The sequence below is a fragment of the Nerophis ophidion genome, linkage group LG01, assembly GCF_033978795.1.
Source record: "Nerophis ophidion isolate RoL-2023_Sa linkage group LG01, RoL_Noph_v1.0, whole genome shotgun sequence".
Taxonomy (NCBI): Eukaryota; Metazoa; Chordata; class Actinopteri; order Syngnathiformes; family Syngnathidae; genus Nerophis; species Nerophis ophidion.
The window spans coordinates 12,424,933-12,448,116 of NC_084611.1; the positions used below are offsets into that span (position 1 = coordinate 12,424,933).

Here is a 23,184-nt window from a genome sequence, read left to right on the forward strand (position 1 = left end):
TTGCCCTTAAGTGTATCATACTTTTATCATTTTTAATTTACGTTTGTTAATTTGCACTTAAATGTATCATACATTTGTCATTTTAAAATAAGTTTATTAATTTGCTCATGAATGTAAATGTTTTAATAATTTTTAAGTTAATGTTAATTTGCCCCTAAATGTTTCTACTTTTATTATTTTGAAAACAAGTTAATGTTAATTCGCTCTTAAAAGTACATTTTTATAGTTTTTAAGTTAAGTTAATGTTAATTTGCCCTTTGATGTATCATACTTTTATCAATTTTTTTTTTAATTTAATTTGCTCTTAAATGTATATTAACATTTTCAAAAATAATTTTATGTTAATTTGCTCTTAAATGTATATTTTTTAAATTATTTTTAAGTTAATGTTAATTTTCTCTTAAATGTATCTTACTTTTATAATTTTTAAAATAATTAAATGTTAATTTGCTCTTAAATGTATCATACTTGTATCATTTTTATAAGTTAATGTTAATTTGCCCTTAAGTTCATCATACTTTTATAATTTTTTAAGTTACGTTTGTTAATTTGCACTTAAATGTATCATACATTTGTCATTTTTAAAATTAGTTAATTTGCTCTTGAATGTAAATTTTTAAATAATTTTTAAGTTAATTTTAATTTGCTCTTAAATGTATTTACTTGTATTATTTTTAAAATAAATTAATGTTAATTCGCTCTTAAATGTATATTTTTATAGTTTTTAAGTAAATGTTAATTTGCCCTTTAATGTATCATACTTTTATCATTTTTTAAATAGTTAATTTGCTCTTAAATGTATATTAACATTTTTAAAATAATTTTAAGTTAATTTGCTCTTAAATGTATATTTTTTTAATAATTTTTAAGTTAATGTTAATTTGCTCTTAAATGTATCATACATATGTCATTTTTAAAATAAGTTTGTTAATTTGCTCTTGAATGTATATTTGTAATCATTTCATAGTTAAATTAATGTTCATTTGCTCTTAAATGAATCTTTTATTTTTAAAATAAATTCATGTTGATTCGCCCTTAAATGTATATTTTTATCATTTTTAAGTTAAGTTGAATGTATCATACTTTTATTTTTAAATTGAGCTTAAATTTAGTTACTCCTAAATCCAGCAGTTTTATCATTTGTAAAATAAGTTGTTAATTTGCCCTTAAATGTATCATGCTTTGCGGTAGGAAATGGATGGATGGACGGATCATTTTTAAATCAAGCTTAAATTAAGTCACTCCTAAATCCATCAGTTCTGTCATTTTTAAGATGTGTTCATGTTAATATGCCCTTAAATATATCACGTTTTTTTATCATTTTTAAGATAAATTAATGTAATCTATAAAGGTTATACTAATTTAAAGACACATTTTTCATTAAAAAAACTGATCTTCCTTCAACAAAGATTATATTAATTTTAATAAGGATGAATATTTAAAAAAACAACAACACTGGTCTTCCTCTAACAAAGATCATCTATTTAATTTGAGTAAAGGTGAATATTTAATAAAAACACTGGTCTTCTAACAAAGATAATCTATACAGATTATATTAATTTGAGTAAAGATGGATATTTAAAAAAATAAAAAATAAAAAGGTCTTCCTCTAACAAAGATCATCTATAAATATATTAATGTAAGTATGAATATTTAATAAACACTGGTCTTCCTCTAACAAATATAATCTGTAAAGATTCTAATACGAGGATGACTATTTTATAAAAGCACATGTCTTCCTCTAACAAAGATCATCTTTAAAGATGATATTATTGTAATAGATTAATATTTCATTTTAAAAAAACTTGTCTTCCCCTAACAAAGATCATCTGTCCATGTGACGAGCAGCTCGGATATATTTCCCTGCAGGAAATCAGTTGAGTCTCATCGGGAACAATTTTTGTCTCACTTTTATTTCTTAGACCATAGTTGTGTGCAGAGGTCACATGACCTTTCATTAATTATGGTCATGTGACGTGTGGCCACGCCCCTCAGGAGAACATCTTGGAGAACTTGGGTCGGAGCATTTCCATGCCTTTGCTCTGCTGCAGCGTCCGCGGCAGACTTCCCGTCGCCATGATGGCCTGGTCCACTTCGTCCAGCAGCTCCGCTCCAAACTCCGCCTTCAAGCCTTCCCGCCACGCCACCAGCTTGGGACGGCCCGCAAACACGTCCAGGCCGCTGCCCACGGGCTGCCGGGACGACGACACGTTTGTAAACATCGCACTTCCCGTTTAAAGACCTACTGAAAGCCACTACTACCGACCACGCAGTCTGATAGTTTATATATCAATGATGAAATATTAACATTGCAACACATGCCGATACGGCCTTTTTAGTTTACTAAATTGCAATTTTAAAATTTCCCGGTGAAGTGTCCTGTTGAAAACGTGGCAGAATGCTGACGTGTACCGCGTGACGTCACGGACTGTTGGGAAATATTAGCGCTGCGAACACACACACAGCTAAAAGTCGTCTGCTTTAACCGCATAATTACACAGTATTCTGGACATCTGAATTTTTTTGCAATTTGTTCAATTAATAATGGAGAAGTCAAAGTAGAAAGATGGAGTTGGGAAGCTTTTAGCCTTTAGCCACACAAACACACGGTGATTCCTTGTTTAAAATTCCCAGAAGTGAAGCTTTACTATGGATCAGAGCGGTCAAGCCAACATGAATCCCGACCACTTGTCAACCGACAGTTTTCGGTGAGAAAATTGTGGTAAAAAGTCGCCTCATCTTTTGCAATTTTTTCAATTGATAATGGAGAAGTCAAAGTAGAAAGATGGAGTTGGGAAGCTTTAGCCTTTAGCCACACAAACACACTGTGATTCCTTGTTTAAAATTCCCGGAAGTGAAGCTTTACTATGGATCAGAGCGGTCAAGCCAACATGAATCCCGACCACTTGTCAACCGACAGTTTTCGGTGAGAAAATTGTGGTAGAAAGTCGCCTCATCTTTTGCAATTTTTTCAATTAACAATGGAGAAGTCAAAGTAGAAAGATGGAGATGGGAAGCTTTAGCCTTTAGCCACACAAACACATGGTGATTCCTTGTTTAAAATTCCTGGAGATGAAACTTTACTATGGATCAGAGCGGTCAAGCCAACATGAATCCCGACCACTTGTCAACCGACAGTTTTCGGTGAGAAAATGGTGGTAAAAAGTCGCCTCATCTTTTGCAATTTTTTCAATTAATAATGGAGAAGTCAAAGTAGAAAGATGGAGTTGGGAAGCTTTAGCCTTTAGCCACACAAACACACGGGGATTCCTTGTTTAAAATTCCCGGAAGTGAAGCTTTACTATGGATCAGAGTGGTCAAGCCAACATGAATCCCGACCACTTGTCAACCGACAGTTTTCGGTGAGAAAATTGTGGTAAAAAGTCGCCTCATCTTTTGCAATTTTTTCAATTAATAATGGAGAAGTCAAAGTAGAAAGATGGAGTTGGGAAGCTTTAGCCTTTAGCCACACAAACACACGGTGATTCCTTGTTTAAAATTCCCGGAAGTGAAGCTTTACTATGGATCAGAGCGGTCAAGCCAACATGGATCCCGACCACTTGTCAACCGACAGTTTTCGGTGAGAAAATTGTGGTAAAAAGTCGCCTCATCTTTTGCAATTTTTTCAATTAATAATGGAGAAGTCAAAGTAGAAAGATGGAGATGGGAAGCTTTAGCCTTTAGCCACACAAACACACGGGGATTCCTTGTTTAAAATTCCCAGAAGTGAAGCTTTACTATGGATCAGAGCGGTCAAGCCAACATGAATCCCGACCACTTGTCAACCGACAGTTTTCGGTGAGAAAATTGTGGTAAAAAGTCGCCTCATCTTTTGCAATTTTTTCAATTAATAATGGAGAAGTCAAAGTAGAAAGATGGAGTTGGGAAGCTTTAGCCTTTAGCCACACAAACACACGGTGATTCCTTGTTTAAAATTCCCGGAAGTGAAGCTTTACTATGGATCAGAGCGGTCAAGCCAACATGGATCCCGACCACTTGTCAACCGACAGTTTTCGGTGAGAAAATTGTGGTAAAAAGTCGCCTCATCTTTTGCAATTTTTTCAATTAATAATGGAGAAGTCAAAGTAGAAAGATGGAGATGGGAAGCTTTAGCCTTTAGCCACACAAACACACGGGGATTCCTTGTTTAAAATTCCCAGAAGTGAAGCTTTACTATGGATCAGAGCGGTCAAGCCAACATGAATCCCGACCACTTGTCAACCGACAGTTTTCGGTGAGAAAATTGTGGTAAAAAGTCGCCTCATCTTTTGCAATTTTTTCAATAAATAATGGAGAAGTCAAAGTAGAAAGATGGAGTTGGGAAGCTTTAGCCTTTAGCCACACAAACACACGGGGATTCCTTGTTTAAAATTCCCGGAAGTGAAGCTTTACTATGGATCAGAGTGGTCAAGCCAACATGAATCCCGACCACTTGTCAACCGACAGTTTTCGGTGAGAAAATTGTGGTAAAAAGTCGCCTCATCTTTTGCAATTTTTTCAATTAATAATGGAGAAGTCAAAGTAGAAAGATGGAGGTGGGAAGCTTTAGCCTTTAGCCACACAAACACACGGTGATTCCTTGTTTAAAATTCCCGGAAGTGAAGCTTTACTATGGATCAGAGCGGTCAAGCCAACATGAATCCCGACCACTTGTCAACCGGCAGTTTTCGGTGAGAAAATTGTGGTAAAAAGTCGCCTCATCTTTTGCAATTTTTTTAAATTAATAATGGAGAAGTCAAAGTAGAAAGATGGAGTTGGGAAGCTTTAGCCTTTAGCCACTCAAACACACGGTGATTCCTTGTTTAAAATTCCCGGAAGTGAAGCTTTACTATGGATCAGAGCGGTCAAGCCAACATGGATCCCGACCACTTGTCAACCGGCAGTTTTCGGTGAGAAAATTGTGGTAAAAAGTCGCCTCATCTTTTGCAATTTTTTCAATTGATAATGGAGAAGTCAAAGTAGAAAGATGGAGTTGGGAAGCTTTAGCCTTTAGCCACACAAACACACGGTGATTCCTTGTTTAAAATTCCCGGAAGTGAAGCTTTACTATGGATCAGAGTGGTCAAGCCAACATGAATCCCGACCACTTGTCAACCGACAGTTTTCGGTGAGAAAATTGTGGTAGAAAGTCGCCTCATCTTTTGCAATTTTTTCAATTAACAATGGAGAAGTCAAAGTAGAAAGATGGAGATGGGAAGCTTTAGCCTTTAGCCACACAAACACATGGTGATTCCTTGTTTAAAATTCCTGGAGATGAAACTTTACTATGGATCAGAGCGGTCAAGCCAACATGAATCCCGACCACTTGTCAACCGACAGTTTTCGGTGAGAAAATGGTGGTAAAAAGTCGCCTCATCTTTTGCAATTTTTTCAATTAATAATGGAGAAGTCAAGGTAGAAAGATGGAGTTGGGAAGCTTTAGCCTTTAGCCACACAAACACACGGGGATTCCTTGTTTAAAATTCCCGGAAGTGAAGCTTTACTATGGATCAGAGTGGTCAAGCCAACATGAATCCCGACCACTTGTCAACCGACAGTTTTCGGTGAGAAAATTGTGGTAAAAAGTCGCCTCATCTTTTGCAATTTTTTCAATTAATAATGGAGAAGTCAAGGTAGAAAGATGGAGTTGGGAAGCTTTAGCCTTTAGCCACACAAACACACGGTGATTCCTTGTTTAAAATTCCCGGAAGTGAAGCTTTACTATGGATCAGAGCGGTCAAGCCAACATGGATCCCGACCACTTGTCAACCGACAGTTTTCGGTGCGAAAATTGTGGTAAAAAGTCGCCTCATCTTTTGCAATTTTTTCAATTAATAATGGAGAAGTCAAAGTAGAAAGATGGAGATGGGAAGCTTTAGCCTTTAGCCACACAAACACACGGGGATTCCTTGTTTAAAATTCCCAGAAGTGAAGCTTTACTATGGATCAGAGCGGTCAAGCCAACATGAATCCCGACCACTTGTCAACCGACAGTTTTCGGTGAGAAAATTGTGGTAAAAAGTCGCCTCATCTTTTGCAATTTTTTCAATAAATAATGGAGAAGTCAAAGTAGAAAGATGGAGTTGGGAAGCTTTAGCCTTTAGCCACACAAACACACGGGGATTCCTTGTTTAAAATTCCCGGAAGTGAAGCTTTACTATGGATCAGAGTGGTCAAGCCAACATGAATCCCGACCACTTGTCAACCGACAGTTTTCGGTGAGAAAATTGTGGTAAAAAGTCGCCTCATCTTTTGCAATTTTTTCAATTAATAATGGAGAAGTCAAAGTAGAAAGATGGAGTTGGGAAGCTTTAGCCTTTAGCCACACAAACACACGGTGATTCCTTGTTTAAAATTCCCGGAAGTGAAGCTTTACTATGGATCAGAGCGGTCAAGCCAACATGGATCCCGACCACTTGTCAACCGACAGTTTTCGGTGAGAAAATTGTGGTAAAAAGTCGCCTCATCTTTTGCAATTTTTTCAATTAATAATGGAGAAGTCAAAGTAGAAAGATGGAGATGGGAAGCTTTAGCCTTTAGCCACACAAACACACGGGGATTCCTTGTTTAAAATTCCCAGAAGTGAAGCTTTACTATGGATCAGAGCGGTCAAGCCAACATGAATCCCGACCACTTGTCAACCGACAGTTTTCGGTGAGAAAATTGTGGTAAAAAGTCGCCTCATCTTTTGAAATTTTTTCAATTAATAATGGAGAAGTCAAAGTAGAAAGATGGAGGTGGGAAGCTTTAGCCTTTAGCCACACAAACACACGGTGATTCCTTGTTTAAAATTCCCGGAAGTGAAGCTTTACTATGGATCAGAGCGGTCAAGCCAACATGAATCCCGACCACTTGTCAACCGGCAGTTTTCGGTGAGAAAATTGTGGTAAAAAGTCGCCTCATCTTTTGCAATTTTTTTCAATTAATAATGGAGAAGTCAAAGTAGAAAGATGGAGTTGGGAAGCTTTAGCCTTTAGCCACTCAAACACACGGTGATTCCTTGTTTAAAATTCCCGGAAGTGAAGCTTTACTATGGATCAGAGCGGTCAAGCCAACATGGATCCCGACCACTTGTCAACCGGCAGTTTTCGGTGAGAAAATTGTGGTAAAAAGTCGCCTCATCTTTTGCAATTTTTTCAATTGATAATGGAGAAGTCAAAGTAGAAAGATGGAGTTGGGAAGCTTTAGCCTTTAGCCACACAAACACACGGTGATTCCTTGTTTAAAATTCCCGGAAGTGAAGCTTTACTATGGATCAGAGCGGTCAAGCCAACATGAATCCCGACCACTTGTCAACCGACAGTTTTCGGTGAGAAAATTGTGGTAAAAAGTCGCCTCATCTTTTGCAATTTTTTCAATTAACAATGGAGAAGTCAAAGTAGAAAGATGGAGATGGGAAGCTTTAGCCTTTAGCCAAACAAACACATGGTGATTCCTTGTTTAAAATTCCTGGAGATGAAACTTTACTATGGATCAGAGCGGTCAAGCCAACATGAATCCCGACCACTTGTCAACCGACAGTTTTCGGTGAGAAAATGGTGGTAAAAAGTCGCCTCATCTTTTGCAATTTTTTCAATTAATAATGGAGAAGTCAAAGTAGAAAGATGGAGTTGGGAAGCTTTAGCCTTTAGCCACACAAACACACGGTGATTCCTTGTTTAAAATTCCCGGAAGTGAAGCTTTACTATGGATCAGAGCGGTCAAGCCAACATGAATCCCGACCACTTGTCAACCGACAGTTTTCGGTGAGAAAATTGTGGTAGAAAGTCGCCTCATCTTTTGCAATTTTTTCAATTAACAATGGAGAAGTCAAAGTAGAAAGATGGAGATGGGAAGCTTTAGCCTTTAGCCACACAAACACATGGTGATTCCTTGTTTAAAATTCCTGGAGATGAAACTTTACTATGGATCAGATCGGTCAAGCCAACATGAATCCCGACCACTTGTCAACCGACAGTTTTCGGTGAGAAAATGGTGGTAAAAAGTCGCCTCATCTTTTGCAATTTTTTCAATTAATAATGGAGAAGTCAAAGTAGAAAGATGGAGTTGGGGAGCTTTAGCCTTTAGCCACACAAACACACGATGATTCCTTGTTTAAAATTCCCAGAAGTGAAGCTTTACTATGGATCAGAGTGGTCAAGCCAACATGAATCCCGACCACTTGTCAACCGGCAGTTTTCGGTGAGAAAATTGTGGTAAAAAGTCGCCTCATCTTTTGCAATTTTTTTCAATTAATAATGGAGAAGTCAAAGTAGAAAGATGGAGTTGGGAAGCTTTAGCCTTTAGCCACTCAAACACACGGTGATTCCTTGTTTAAAATTCCCGGAAGTGAAGCTTTACTATGGATCAGAGCGGTCAAGCCAACATGGATCCCGACCACTTGTCAACCGACAGTTTCCGGTGAGAAAATTGTGGTAAAAAGTCGCCTCATCTTTTGCAATTTTTTCAATTAATAATGGAGAAGTCAAAGTAGAAAGATGGAGTTGGGGAGCTTTAGCCTTTAGCCACACAAACACACGGTGATTCCTTGTTTAAAATTCCCGGAAGTGAAGCTTTACTATGGATCAGAGCGGTCAAGCCAACATGGATCCCGACCACTTGTCAACCGACAGTTTTCGGTGAGAAAATTGTGGTAAAAAGTCGCCTCATCTTTTGCAATTTTTTCAATTAATAATGGAGAAGTCAAAGTAGAAAGATGGAGTTGGGGAGCTTTAGCCTTTAGCCACACAAACACACGGTGATTCCTTGTTTAAAATTCCCAGAAGTGAAGCTTTACTATGGATCAGAGTGGTCAAGCCAACATGAATCCCGACCACTTGTCAACCGGCAGTTTTCGGTGAGAAAATTGTGGTAAAAAGTCGCCTCATCTTTTGCAATTTTTTTCAATTAATAATGGAGAAGTCAAAGTAGAAAGATGGAGTTGGGAAGCTTTAGCCTTTAGCCACACAAACACACGGTGATTCCTTGTTTAAAATTCCCGGAAGTGAAGCTTTACTATGGATCAGAGCGGTCAAGCCAACATGGATCCCGACCACTTGTCAACCGACAGTTTCCGGTGAGAAAATTGTGGTAAAAAGTCGCCTCATCTTTTGCAATTTTTTCAATTAATAATGGAGAAGTCAAAGTAGAAAGATGGAGTTGGGGAGCTTTAGCCTTTAGCCACACAAACACACGGTGATTCCTTGTTTAAAATTCCCGGAAGTGAAGCTTTACTATGGATCAGAGTGGTCAAGCCAACATGAATCCCGACCACTTGTCAACCGGCAGTTTTCGGTGAGAAAATTGTGGTAAAAAGTCGCCTCATCTTTTGCAATTTTTTCAATTAATAATGGAGAAGTCAAAGTAGAAAGATGGAGTTGGGAAGCTTTAGCCTTTAGCCACACAAACACACGGTGATTCCTTGTTTAAAATTCCTGGAGATGAAACTTTACTATGGATCAGAGCGGTCAAGCCAACATGAATCCCGACCACTTGTCAACCGACAGTTTTCGGTGAGAAAATTGTGGTAAAAAGTCGCCTCATCTTTTCCAATTTTTTCAATTGATAATGGAGAAGTCAAAGTAGAAAGATGGAGGTGGGAAGCTTTTAGCCTTTAGCCACACAAACACACAGTGATTCCTTGTTTAAAATTCCTGGAGATGAAACTTTACTATGGATCAGAGCGGTCAAGCCAACATGAATCCCGACAACTTGTCAACCGACAGTTTTCGGTGAGAAAATTGTGGTAAAAAGTCGCCTCATCTTTTGCAATTTGTTCAATTAATAATGGAGAAGTCAAAGTAGAAAGATGGAGGTGGGAAGCTTTTAGCCTTTAGCCACACAAACACACTGTGATTCCTTGTTTAAAATTCCCAGAAGTGAAGCTTTACTATGGATCAGAGCGGTCAAGCCAACATGGATCCCGACCACTTGTCAACCGGCAGTTTTCGGTGAGAAAATTGTGGTAAAAAGTCGCCTCATCTTTTGCAATTTTTTCAATTAATAATGGAGAAGTCAAAGTAGAAAGATGGAGTTGGGAAGCTTTAGCCACACAAACACACGGTGATTCCTTGTTTAAAATTCCCGGAAGTGAAGCTTTACTATGGATCAGAGCGGTCAAGCCAACATGAATCCCGACCACTTGTCAACCGACAGTTTTCGGTGAGAAAATTGTGGTAAAAAGTCGCCTCATCTTTTGCAATTTTTTCAATTAATAATGGAGAAGTCAAAGTAGAAAGATGGAGGTGGGAAGCTTTAGCCTTTAGCCACACAAACACACGGGGATTCCTTGTTTAAAATTCCCGGAAGTGAAGCTTTACTATGGATCAGAGCGGTCAAGCCAACATGAATCCCGACCACTTGTCAACCGGCAGTTTCCGGTGAGAAAATTGTGGTAAAAAGTCGCCTCATCTTTTCCAATTTTTTCAATTGATAATGGAGAAGTCAAAGTAGAAAGATGGAGTTGGGAAGCTTTAGCCTTTAGCCACACAAACACACTGTGATTCCTTGTTTAAAATTCCCGGAAGTGAAGCTTTACTATGGATCAGAGCGGTCAAGCCAACATGGATCCCGACCACTTGTCAACCGACAGTTTTCGGTGAGAAAATTGTGGTAAAAAGTCGCCTCATCTTTTGCAATTTTTTCAATTAATAATGGAGAAGTCAAAGTAGAAAGATGGAGTTGGGAAGCTTTAGCCTTTAGCCACACAAACACACGGTGATTCTTTGTTTAAAATTCCCAGAAGTGAAGCTTTACTATGGATCAGAGCGGTCAAGCCAACATGAATCCCGACCACTTGTCAACCGGCAGTTTCCGGTGAGAAAATTGTGGTAAAAAGTCGCCTCATCTTTTCCAATTTTTTCAATTGATAATGGAGAAGTCAAAGTAGAAAGATGGAGTTGGGAAGCTTTAGCCTTTAGCCACACAAACACACGGTGATTCCTTGTTTAAAATTCCCGGAAGTGAAGCTTCACTATGGATCAGAGCGGTCAAGCCAACATGGATCCCGACCACTTGTCAACCGACAGTTTCCGGTGAGAAAATTGTGGTAAAAAGTCGCCTCATCTTTTGCAATTTTTTCAATTAATAATGGAGAAGTCAAAGTAGAAAGATGGAGGTGGGAAGCTTTAGCCTTTAGCCACACAAACACACGGGGATTCCTTGTTTAAAATTCCCGGAAGTGAAGCTTTACTATGGATCAGAGCGGTCAAGCCAACATGAATCCCGACCACTTGTCAACCGGCAGTTTCCGGTGAGAAAATTGTGGTAAAAAGTCGCCTCATCTTTTCCAATTTTTTCAATTGATAATGGAGAAGTCAAAGTAGAAAGATGGAGTTGGGAAGCTTTAGCCTTTAGCCACACAAACACACGGTGATTCTTTGTTTAAAATTCCCGGAAGTGAAGCTTTACTATGGATCAGAGTGGTCAAGCCAACATGAATCCCGACCACTTGTCAACCGACAGTTTTCGGTGAGAAAATTGTGGTAAAAAGTCGCCTCATCTTTTGCAATTTGTTCAATTAATAATGGAGAAGTCAAAGTAGAAAGATGGAGTTGGGAAGCTTTAGCCTTTAGCCACACAAACACACGGTGATTCCTTGTTTAAAATTCCCGGAAGTGAAGCTTTACTATGGATCAGAGCGGTCAAGCCAACATGGATCCCGACCACTTGTCAACCGAAAGTTTTCGGTGAGAAAATTGTGGTAAAAAGTCGCCTCATCTTTTGCAATTTTTTCAATTAATAATGGAGAAGTCAAAGTAGAAAGATGGAGATGGGAAGCTTTAGCCTTTAGCCACACAAACACATGGTGATTCCTTGTTTAAAATTCCTGGAGATGAAACTTTACTATGGATCAGAGCGGTCAAGCCAACATGAATCCCGACCACTTGTCAACCGAAAATTTTCGGTGAGAAAATTGTGGTAAAAAGTCGCCTCATCTTTTGCAATTTTTTCAATTAATAATGGAGAAGTCAAAGTAGAAAGATGGAGATGGGAAGCTTTAGCCTTTAGCCACACAAACACACGGTGATTCCTTGTTTAAAATTCCTGGAGATGAAACTTTACTATGGATCAGAGCGGTCAAGCCAACATGAATCCCGACCACTTGTCAACCGACAGTTTTCGGTGAGAAAATTGTGGTAAAAAGTCGCCTCATCTTTTGCAATTTGTTCAATTAATAATGGAGAAGTCAAAGTAGAAAGATGGAGGTGGGAAGCTTTTAGCCTTTAGCCACACAAACACACGGTGATTCCTTGTTTAAAATTCCCGGAAGTGAAGCTTTACTATGGATCAGAGCGGTCAAGCCAACATGGATCCCGACCACTTGTCAACCGACAGTTTTCGGTGAGAAAATTGTGGTAAAAAGTCGCCTCATCTTTTGCAATTTTTTCAATTAATAATGGAGAAGTCAAAGTAGAAAGATGGAGATGGGAAGCTTTAGCCTTTAGCCACACAAACACACGGTGATTCCTTGTTTAAAATTCCTGGAGATGAAACTTTACTATGGATCAGAGCGGTCAAGCCAACATGGATCCCGACCACTTGTCAACCGACAGTTTTCGGTGAGAAAATTGTGGTAAAAAGTCGCCTCATCTTTTGCAATTTTTTCAATTAATAATGGAGAAGTCAAAGTAGAAAGATGGAGTTGGGAAGCTTTAGCCTTTAGCCACACAAACACACGGTGATTCCTTGTTTAAAATTCCCGGAAGTGAAGCTTTACTATGGATCAGAGCGGTCAAGCCAACATGAATCCCGACCACTTGTCAACCGACAGTTTTCGGTGAGAAAATTGTGGTAAAAAGTCGCCTCATCTTTTGCAATTTGTTCAATTAATAATGGAGAAGTCAAAGTAGAAAGATGGAGGTGGGAAGCTTTAGCCTTTAGCCACACAAACACACGGGGATTCCTTGTTTAAAATTCCCGGAAGTGAAGCTTTACTATGGATCAGAGCGGTCAAGCCAACATGAATCCCGACCACTTGTCAACCGGCAGTTTCCGGTGAGAAAATTGTGGTAAAAAGTCGCCTCATCTTTTCCAATTTTTTCAATTGATAATGGAGAAGTCAAAGTAGAAAGATGGAGTTGGGAAGCTTTAGCCTTTAGCCACACAAACACACGGTGATTCCTTGTTTAAAATTCCCGGAAGTGAAGCTTTACTATGGATCAGAGCGGTCAAGCCAACATGGATCCCGACCACTTGTCAACCGACAGTTTTCGGTGAGAAAATTGTGGTAAAAAGTCGCCTCATCTTTTGCAATTTTTTCAATTAATAATGGAGAAGTCAAAGTAGAAAGATGGAGATGGGAAGCTTTAGCCTTTAGCCACACAAACACACGGTGATTCCTTGTTTAAAATTCCTGGAGATGAAACTTTACTATTGATCAGAGCGGTCAAGCCAACATGAATCCCGACCACTTGTCAACCGACAGTTTTCGGTGAGAAAATTGTGGTAAAGAGTCGCCTCATCTTTTGCAATTTTTTCAATTAATAATGGAGAAGTCAAAGTAGAAAGATGGAGTTGGGGAGCTTTAGCCTTTAGCCACACAAACACACGGTGATTCCTTGTTTAAAATTCCCAGAAGTGAAGCTTTACTATGGATCAGAGCGGTCAAGCCAACATGGATCCCGACCACTTGTCAACCGACAGTTTCCGGTGAGAAAATTGTGGTAAAAAGTCGCCTCATCTTTTGCAATTTTTTCAATTAATAATGGAGAAGTCAAAGTAGAAAGATGGAGTTGGGGAGCTTTAGCCTTTAGCCACACAAACACACGGTGATTCCTTGTTTAAAATTCCCGGAAGTGAAGCTTTACTATGGATCAGAGCGGTCAAGCCAACATGGATCCCGACCACTTGTCAACCGACAGTTTTCGGTGAGAAAATTGTGGTAAAAAGTCGCCTCATCTTTTGCAATTTTTTCAATTAATAATGGAGAAGTCAAAGTAGAAAGATGGAGTTGGGAAGCTTTAGCCTTTAGCCACACAAACACACGGTGATTCCTTGTTTAAAATTCCCGGAAGTGAAGCTTTACTATGGATCAGAGTGGTCAAGCCAACATGAATCCCGACCACTTGTCAACCGGCAGTTTTCGGTGAGAAAATTGTGGTAAAAAGTCGCCTCATCTTTTGCAATTTTTTCAATTAATAATGGAGAAGTCAAAGTAGAAAGATGGAGTTGGGAAGCTTTAGCCTTTAGCCACACAAACACACGGTGATTCCTTGTTTAAAATTCCCGGAAGTGAAGCTTTACTATGGATCAGAGCGGTCAAGCCAACATGAATCCCGACCACTTGTCAACCGACAGTTTTCGGTGAGAAAATTGTGGTAAAAAGTCGCCTCATCTTTTGCAATTTTTTCAATTAATAATGGAGAAGTCAAAGTAGAAAGATGGAGATGGGAAGCTTTAGCCTTTAGCCACACAAACACACGGTGATTCCTTGTTTAAAATTCCTGGAGATGAAACTTTACTATGGATCAGAGCGGTCAAGCCAACATGAATCCCGACCACTTGTCAACCGACAGTTTTCGGTGAGAAAATTGTGGTAAAAAGTCGCCTCATCTTTTGCAATTTGTTCAATTAATAATGGAGAAGTCAAAGTAGAAAGATGGAGGTGGGAAGCTTTTAGCCTTTAGCCACACAAACACACAGTGATTCCTTGTTTAAAATTCCTGGAGATGAAACTTTACTATGGATCAGAGCGGTCAAGCCAACATGAATCCCGACAACTTGTCAACCGACAGTTTTCGGTGAGAAAATTGTGGTAAAAAGTCGCCTCATCTTTTGCAATTTGTTCAATTAATAATGGAGAAGTCAAAGTAGAAAGATGGAGGTGGGAAGCTTTTAGCCTTTAGCCACACAAACACACTGTGATTCCTTGTTTAAAATTCCCAGAAGTGAAGCTTTACTATGGATCAGAGCGGTCAAGCCAACATGGATCCCGACCACTTGTCAACCGGCAGTTTTCGGTGAGAAAATTGTGGTAAAAAGTCGCCTCATCTTTTGCAATTTTTTCAATTAATAATGGAGAAGTCAAAGTAGAAAGATGGAGTTGGGAAGCTTTAGCCTTTAGCCACACAAACACACGGTGATTCCTTGTTTAAAATTCCCGGAAGTGAAGCTTTACTATGGATCAGAGCGGTCAAGCCAACATGAATCCCGACCACTTGTCAACCGACAGTTTTCGGTGAGAAAATTGTGGTAAAAAGTCGCCTCATCTTTTGCAATTTTTTCAATTAATAATGGAGAAGTCAAAGTAGAAAGATGGAGGTGGGAAGCTTTAGCCTTTAGCCACACAAACACACGGGGATTCCTTGTTTAAAATTCCCGGAAGTGAAGCTTTACTATGGATCAGAGCGGTCAAGCCAACATGAATCCCGACCACTTGTCAACCGGCAGTTTCCGGTGAGAAAATTGTGGTAAAAAGTCGCCTCATCTTTTCCAATTTTTTCAATTGATAATGGAGAAGTCAAAGTAGAAAGATGGAGTTGGGAAGCTTTAGCCTTTAGCCACACAAACACACTGTGATTCCTTGTTTAAAATTCCCGGAAGTGAAGCTTTACTATGGATCAGAGCGGTCAAGCCAACATGGATCCCGACCACTTGTCAACCGACAGTTTTCGGTGAGAAAATTGTGGTAAAAAGTCGCCTCATCTTTTGCAATTTTTTCAATTAATAATGGAGAAGTCAAAGTAGAAAGATGGAGTTGGGAAGCTTTAGCCTTTAGCCACACAAACACACGGTGATTCTTTGTTTAAAATTCCCAGAAGTGAAGCTTCACTATGGATCAGAGCGGTCAAGCCAACACTGATCCCGACCACTTGTCAACCGACAGTTTCCGGTGAGAAAATTGTGGTAAAAAGTCGCCTCATCTTTTGCAATTTTTTCAATTAATAATGGAGAAGTCAAAGTAGAAAGATGGAGGTGGGAAGCTTTAGCCTTTAGCCACACAAACACACGGGGATTCCTTGTTTAAAATTCCCGGAAGTGAAGCTTTACTATGGATCAGAGCGGTCAAGCCAACATGAATCCCGACCACTTGTCAACCGGCAGTTTCCGGTGAGAAAATTGTGGTAAAAAGTCGCCTCATCTTTTCCAATTTTTTCAATTGATAATGGAGAAGTCAAAGTAGAAAGATGGAGTTGGGAAGCTTTAGCCTTTAGCCACACAAACACACGGTGATTCTTTGTTTAAAATTCCCGGAAGTGAAGCTTTACTATGGATCAGAGTGGTCAAGCCAACATGAATCCCGACCACTTGTCAACCGACAGTTTTCGGTGAGAAAATTGTGGTAAAAAGTCGCCTCATCTTTTGCAATTTGTTCAATTAATAATGGAGAAGTCAAAGTAGAAAGATGGAGTTGGGAAGCTTTAGCCTTTAGCCACACAAACACACGGTGATTCCTTGTTTAAAATTCCCGGAAGTGAAGCTTTACTATGGATCAGAGCGGTCAAGCCAACATGGATCCCGACCACTTGTCAACCGAAAGTTTTCGGTGAGAAAATTGTGGTAAAAAGTCGCCTCATCTTTTGCAATTTTTTCAATTAATAATGGAGAAGTCAAAGTAGAAAGATGGAGATGGGAAGCTTTAGCCTTTAGCCACACAAACACATGGTGATTCCTTGTTTAAAATTCCTGGAGATGAAACTTTACTATGGATCAGAGCGGTCAAGCCAACATGAATCCCGACCACTTGTCAACCGACAGTTTTCGGTGAGAAAATTGTGGTAAAAAGTCGCCTCATCTTTTGCAATTTGTTCAATTAATAATGGAGAAGTCAAAGTAGAAAGATGGAGGTGGGAAGCTTTTAGCCTTTAGCCACACAAACACACGGTGATTCCTTGTTTAAAATTCCCGGAAGTGAAGCTTTACTATGGATCAGAGCGGTCAAGCCAACATGGATCCCGACCACTTGTCAACCGACAGTTTTCGGTGAGAAAATTGTGGTAAAAAGTCGCCTCATCTTTTGCAATTTTTTCAATTAATAATGGAGAAGTCAAAGTAGAAAGATGGAGATGGGAAGCTTTAGCCTTTAGCCACACAAACACACGGTGATTCCTTGTTTAAAATTCCTGGAGATGAAACTTTACTATGGATCAGAGCGGTCAAGCCAACATGGATCCCGACCACTTGTCAACCGACAGTTTTCGGTGAGAAAATTGTGGTAAAAAGTCGCCTCATCTTTTGCAATTTTTTCAATTAATAATGGAGAAGTCAAAGTAGAAAGATGGAGTTGGGAAGCTTTAGCCTTTAGCCACACAAACACACGGTGATTCCTTGTTTAAAATTCCCGGAAGTGAAGCTTTACTATGGATCAGAGCGGTCAAGCCAACATGAATCCCGACCACTTGTCAACCGACAGTTTTCGGTGAGAAAATTGTGGTAAAAAGTCGCCTCATCTTTTGCAATTTGTTCAATTAATAATGGAGAAGTCAAAGTAGAAAGATGGAGGTGGGAAGCTTTAGCCTTTAGCCACACAAACACACGGGGATTCCTTGTTTAAAATTCCCGGAAGTGAAGCTTTACTATGGATCAGAGCGGTCAAGCCAACATGAATCCCGACCACTTGTCAACCGGCAGTTTCCGGTGAGAAAATTGTGGTAAAAAGTCGCCTCATCTTTTCCAATTTTTTCAATTGATAATGGAGAAGTCAAAGTAGAAAGATGGAGTTGGGAAGCTTTAGCCTTTAGCCACACAAACACACGGTGATTCCTTGTTTAAAATTCCCGGAAGTGAAGCTTTACTATGGATCAGAGCGGTCAAGCCAACATGGATCCCGACCACTTGTCAACCGACAGTTTTCGGTGAGAAAATTGTGGTAAAAAGTCGCCTCATCTTTTGCAATTTTTTCAATTAATAATGGAGAAGTCAAAGTAGAAAGATGGAGTTGGGAAGCTTTAGCCTTTAGCCACACAAACACACGGTGATTCTTTGTTTAAAATTCCCAGAAGTGAAGCTTTACTATGGATCAGAGCGGTCAAGCCAACATGAATCCCGACCACTTGTCAACCGGCAGTTTCCGGTGAGAAAATTGTGGTAAAAAGTCGCCTCATCTTTTCCAATTTTTTCAATTGATAATGGAGAAGTCAAAGTAGAAAGATGGAGTTGGGAAGCTTTAGCCTTTAGCCACACAAACACACGGGGATTCCTTGTTTAAAATTCCCGGAAGTGAAGCTTTACTATGGATCAGAGCGGTCAAGCCAACATGAATCCCGACCACTTGTCAACCGGCAGTTTCCGGTGAGAAAATTGTGGTAAAAAGTCGCCTCATCTTTTCCAATTTTTTCAATTGATAATGGAGAAGTCAAAGTAGAAAGATGGAGTTGGGAAGCTTTAGCCTTTAGCCACACAAACACACGGTGATTCTTTGTTTAAAATTCCCGGAAGTGAAGCTTTACTATGGATCAGAGTGGTCAAGCCAACATGAATCCCGACCACTTGTCAACCGACAGTTTTCGGTGAGAAAATTGTGGTAAAAAGTCGCCTCATCTTTTGCAATTTGTTCAATTAATAATGGAGAAGTCAAAGTAGAAAGATGGAGGTGGGAAGCTTTAGCCTTTAGCCACACAAACACACGGTGATTCCTTGTTTAAAATTCCCGGAAGTGAAGCTTTACTATGGATCAGAGCGGTCAAGCCAACATGGATCCCGACCACTTGTCAACCGAAAGTTTTCGGTGAGAAAATTGTGGTAAAAAGTCGCCTCATCTTTTGCAATTTTTTCAATTAATAATGGAGAAGTCAAAGTAGAAAGATGGAGTTCGGAAGCTTTAGCCTTTAGCCACACAAACACACGGTGATTCCTTGTTTAAAATTCCCGGAAGTGAAGCTTTACTATGGATCAGAGCGGTCAAGCCAACATGGATCCCGACCACTTGTCAACCGGCAGTTTTCGGTGAGAAAATTGTGGTAAAAAGTCGCCTCATCTTTTGCAATTTTTTCAATTAATAATGGAGAAGTCAAAGTAGAAAGATGGAGTTGGGAAGCTTTAGCCTTTAGCCACACAAACACACGGTGATTCCTTGTTTAAAATTCCCGGAAGTGAAGCTTTACTATGGATCAGAGCGGTCAAGCCAACATGGATCCCGACCACTTGTCAACCGGCAGTTTTCGGTGAGAAAATTGTGGTAAAAAGTCGCCTCATCTTTTGCAATTTTTTCAATTAATAATGGAGAAGTCAAAGTAGAAAGATGGAGTTGGGAAGCTTTAGCCTTTAGCCACACAAACACACGGTGATTCCTTGTTTAAAATTCCCGGAAGTGAAGCTTTACTATGGATCAGAGCGGTCAAGCCAACATGAATCCCGACCACTTGTCAACCGACAGTTTTCGGTGAGAAAATTGTGGTAAAAAGTCGCCTCATCTTTTGCAATTTTTTCAATTAATAATGGAGAAGTCAAAGTAGAAAGATGGAGTTGGGAAGCTTTAGCCTTTAGCCACACAAACACACGGTGATTCCTTGTTTAAAATTCCCGGAAGTGAAGCTTTACTATGGATCAGAGCGGTCAAGCCAACATGAATCCCGACCACTTGTCAACCGACAGTTTTCGGTGAGAAAATTGTGGTAAAAAGTCGCCTCATCTTTTGCAATTTGTTCAATTAATAATGGAGAAGTCAAAGTAGAAAGATGGAGTTGGGGAGCTTTAGCCTTTAGCCACACAAACACACGGTGATTCCTTGTTTAAAATTCCCAGAAGTGAAGCTTTATTATGGATCAGAGCGGTCAAGCCAACATGAATCCCGACCACTTGTCAACCGACAGTTTTCGGTGAAAAAATTGTTGTAAAAAGTCGCCTCATCTTTTGCAATTTTTTCAATTAATAATGGAGAAGTCAAAGTAGAAAGATGGAGTTGGGAAGCTTTAGCCTTTAGCCACACAAACACACGGTGATTCCTTGTTTAAAATTCCCGGAAGTGAAGCTTTACTATGGATCAGAGCGGTCAAGCCAACATGAATCCCGACCACTTGTCAGCCGACAGTTTTCGGTGAGAAAATTGTGGTAAAAAGTCGCCTCATCTTTTGCAATTTTTTCAATTAATAATGGAGAAGTCAAAGTAGAAAGATGGAGTTGGGAAGCTTTAGCCTTTAGCCACTCAAACACACGGTGATTCCTTGTTTAAAATTCCCGGAAGTGAAGCTTTACTATGGATCAGAGCGGTCAAGCCAACATGGATCCCGACCACTTGTCAACCGACAGTTTTCGGTGAGAAAATTGTGGTAAAAAGTTGCCTCATCTTTTGCAATTTTTTCAATTAATAATGGAGAAGTCAAAGTAGAAAGATGGAGGTGAGAAGCTTTAGCCTTTAGCCACACAAACACACGGTGATTCCTTGTTTAAAATTCCCGGAAGAAGCTTTACTATGGATCAGAGCGGTCAAGCCAACATGAATCCCGACCACTTGTCAACCGACAGTTTTCGGTGAGAAAATTGTGGTAAAAAGTCGCCTCATCTTTTGCAATTTTTTCAATTAATAATGGAGAAGTCAAAGTAGAAAGATGGAGTTGGGGACCTTTAGCCTTTAGCCACACAAACACACGGTGATTCTTTGTTTAAAATTCCCAGAAGTGAAGCTTTACTATGGATCAGAGCGGTCAAGCCAACATGAATCCCGACCACTTGTCAACCGACAGTTTTCGGTGAGAAAATTGTGGTAAAAAGTCGCCTCATCTTTTGCAATTTTTTCAATTAATAATGGAGAAGTCAAAGTAGAAAGATGGAGGTGGGAAGCTTTAGCCTTTAGCCACACAAACACACGGGGATTCCTTGTTTAAAATTCCCGGAAGTGAAGCTTTACTATGGATCAGAGCGGTCAAGCCAACATGAATCCCGACCACTTGTCAACCGGCAGTTTCCGGTGAGAAAATTGTGGTAAAAAGTCGCCTCATCTTTTCCAATTTTTTCAATTGATAATGGAGAAGTCAAAGTAGAAAGATGGAGTTGGGAAGCTTTAGCCTTTAGCCACACAAACACACTGTGATTCCTTGTTTAAAATTCCCGGAAGTGAAGCTTTACTATGGATCAGAGCGGTCAAGCCAACATGGATCCCGACCACTTGTCAACCGACAGTTTTCGGTGAGAAAATTGTGGTAAAAAGTCGCCTCATCTTTTGCAATTTTTTCAATTAATAATGGAGAAGTCAAAGTAGAAAGATGGAGTTGGGAAGCTTTAGCCTTTAGCCACACAAACACACGGTGATTCTTTGTTTAAAATTCCCAGAAGTGAAGCTTTACTATGGATCAGAGCGGTCAAGCCAACATGAATCCCGACCACTTGTCAACCGGCAGTTTCCGGTGAGAAAATTGTGGTAAAAAGTCGCCTCATCTTTTCCAATTTTTTCAATTGATAATGGAGAAGTCAAAGTAGAAAGATGGAGTTGGGAAGCTTTAGCCTTTAGCCACACAAACACACTGTGATTCCTTGTTTAAAATTCCCGGAAGTGAAGCTTTACTATGGATCAGAGCGGTCAAGCCAACATGGATCCCGACCACTTGTCAACCGACAGTTTTCGGTGAGAAAATTGTGGTAAAAAGTCGCCTCATCTTTTGCAATTTTTTCAATTAATAATGGAGAAGTCAAAGTAGAAAGATGGAGTTGGGAAGCTTTAGCCTTTAGCCACACAAACACACGGTGATTCTTTGTTTAAAATTCCCAGAAGTGAAGCTTTACTATGGATCAGAGCGGTCAAGCCAACATGAATCCCGACCACTTGTCAACCGGCAGTTTCCGGTGAGAAAATTGTGGTAAAAAGTCGCCTCATCTTTTCCAATTTTTTCAATTGATAATGGAGAAGTCAAAGTAGAAAGATGGAGTTGGGAAGCTTTAGCCTTTAGCCACACAAACACACGGTGATTCCTTGTTTAAAATTCCCGGAAGTGAAGCTTCACTATGGATCAGAGCGGTCAAGCCAACATGGATCCCGACCACTTGTCAACCGACAGTTTCCGGTGAGAAAATTGTGGTAAAAAGTCGCCTCATCTTTTGCAATTTTTTCAATTAATAATGGAGAAGTCAAAGTAGAAAGATGGAGGTGGGAAGCTTTAGCCTTTAGCCACACAAACACACGGGGATTCCTTGTTTAAAATTCCCGGAAGTGAAGCTTTACTATGGATCAGAGCGGTCAAGCCAACATGAATCCCGACCACTTGTCAACCGGCAGTTTCCGGTGAGAAAATTGTGGTAAAAAGTCGCCTCATCTTTTCCAATTTTTTCAATTGATAATGGAGAAGTCAAAGTAGAAAGATGGAGTTGGGAAGCTTTAGCCTTTAGCCACACAAACACACGGTGATTCTTTGTTTAAAATTCCCGGAAGTGAAGCTTTACTATGGATCAGAGTGGTCAAGCCAACATGAATCCCGACCACTTGTCAACCGACAGTTTTCGGTGAGAAAATTGTGGTAAAAAGTCGCCTCATCTTTTGCAATTTGTTCAATTAATAATGGAGAAGTCAAAGTAGAAAGATGGAGTTGGGAAGCTTTAGCCTTTAGCCACACAAACACACGGTGATTCCTTGTTTAAAATTCCCGGAAGTGAAGCTTTACTATGGATCAGAGTGGTCAAGCCAACATGAATCCCGACCACTTGTCAACCGAAAGTTTTCGGTGAGAAAATTGTGGTAAAAAGTCGCCTCATCTTTTGCAATTTTTTCAATTAATAATGGAGAAGTCAAAGTAGAAAGATGGAGATGGGAAGCTTTAGCCTTTAGCCACACAAACACACGGTGATTCCTTGTTTAAAATTCCTGGAGATGAAACTTTACTATGGATCAGAGCGGTCAAGCCAACATGAATCCCGACCACTTGTCAACCGAAAGTTTTCGGTGAGAAAATTGTGGTAAAAGGTCGCCTCATCTTTTGCAATTTTTTCAATTAATAATGGAGAAGTCAAAGTAGAAAGATGGAGATGGGAAGCTTTAGCCTTTAGCCACACAAACACACGGTGATTCCTTGTTTAAAATTCCTGGAGATGAAACTTTACTATGGATCAGAGCGGTCAAGCCAACATGGATCCCGACCACTTGTCAACCGACAGTTTTCGGTGAGAAAATTGTGGTAAAAAGTCGCCTCATCTTTTGCAATTTTTTCAATTAATAATGGAGAAGTCAAAGTAGAAAGATGGAGTTGGGAAGCTTTAGCCTTTAGCCACACAAACACACGGCGATTCCTTGTTTAAAATTCCCGGAAGTGAAGCTTTACTATGGATCAGAGCGGTCAAGCCAACATGAATCCCGACCACTTG

General features: G+C 39.7%; 1 protein-coding gene across 1 annotated transcript in view; it reads right to left on the bottom strand.

The window, feature by feature from the left end:
• Positions 1-1,894: 1,894 nt before the first annotated feature.
• The window catches only part of gstt1a (glutathione S-transferase theta 1a), a 32,202-nt gene continuing 10,912 nt past the window's right edge, over positions 1,895-23,184 (bottom strand). The window contains exon 5 of the mRNA XM_061896269.1: positions 1,895-2,192. Within this exon, the coding sequence (XP_061752253.1) occupies positions 1,992-2,192 (201 nt within the window). The 3' untranslated portion in view covers positions 1,895-1,991. The remainder of the gene's footprint in view (positions 2,193-23,184) is intronic.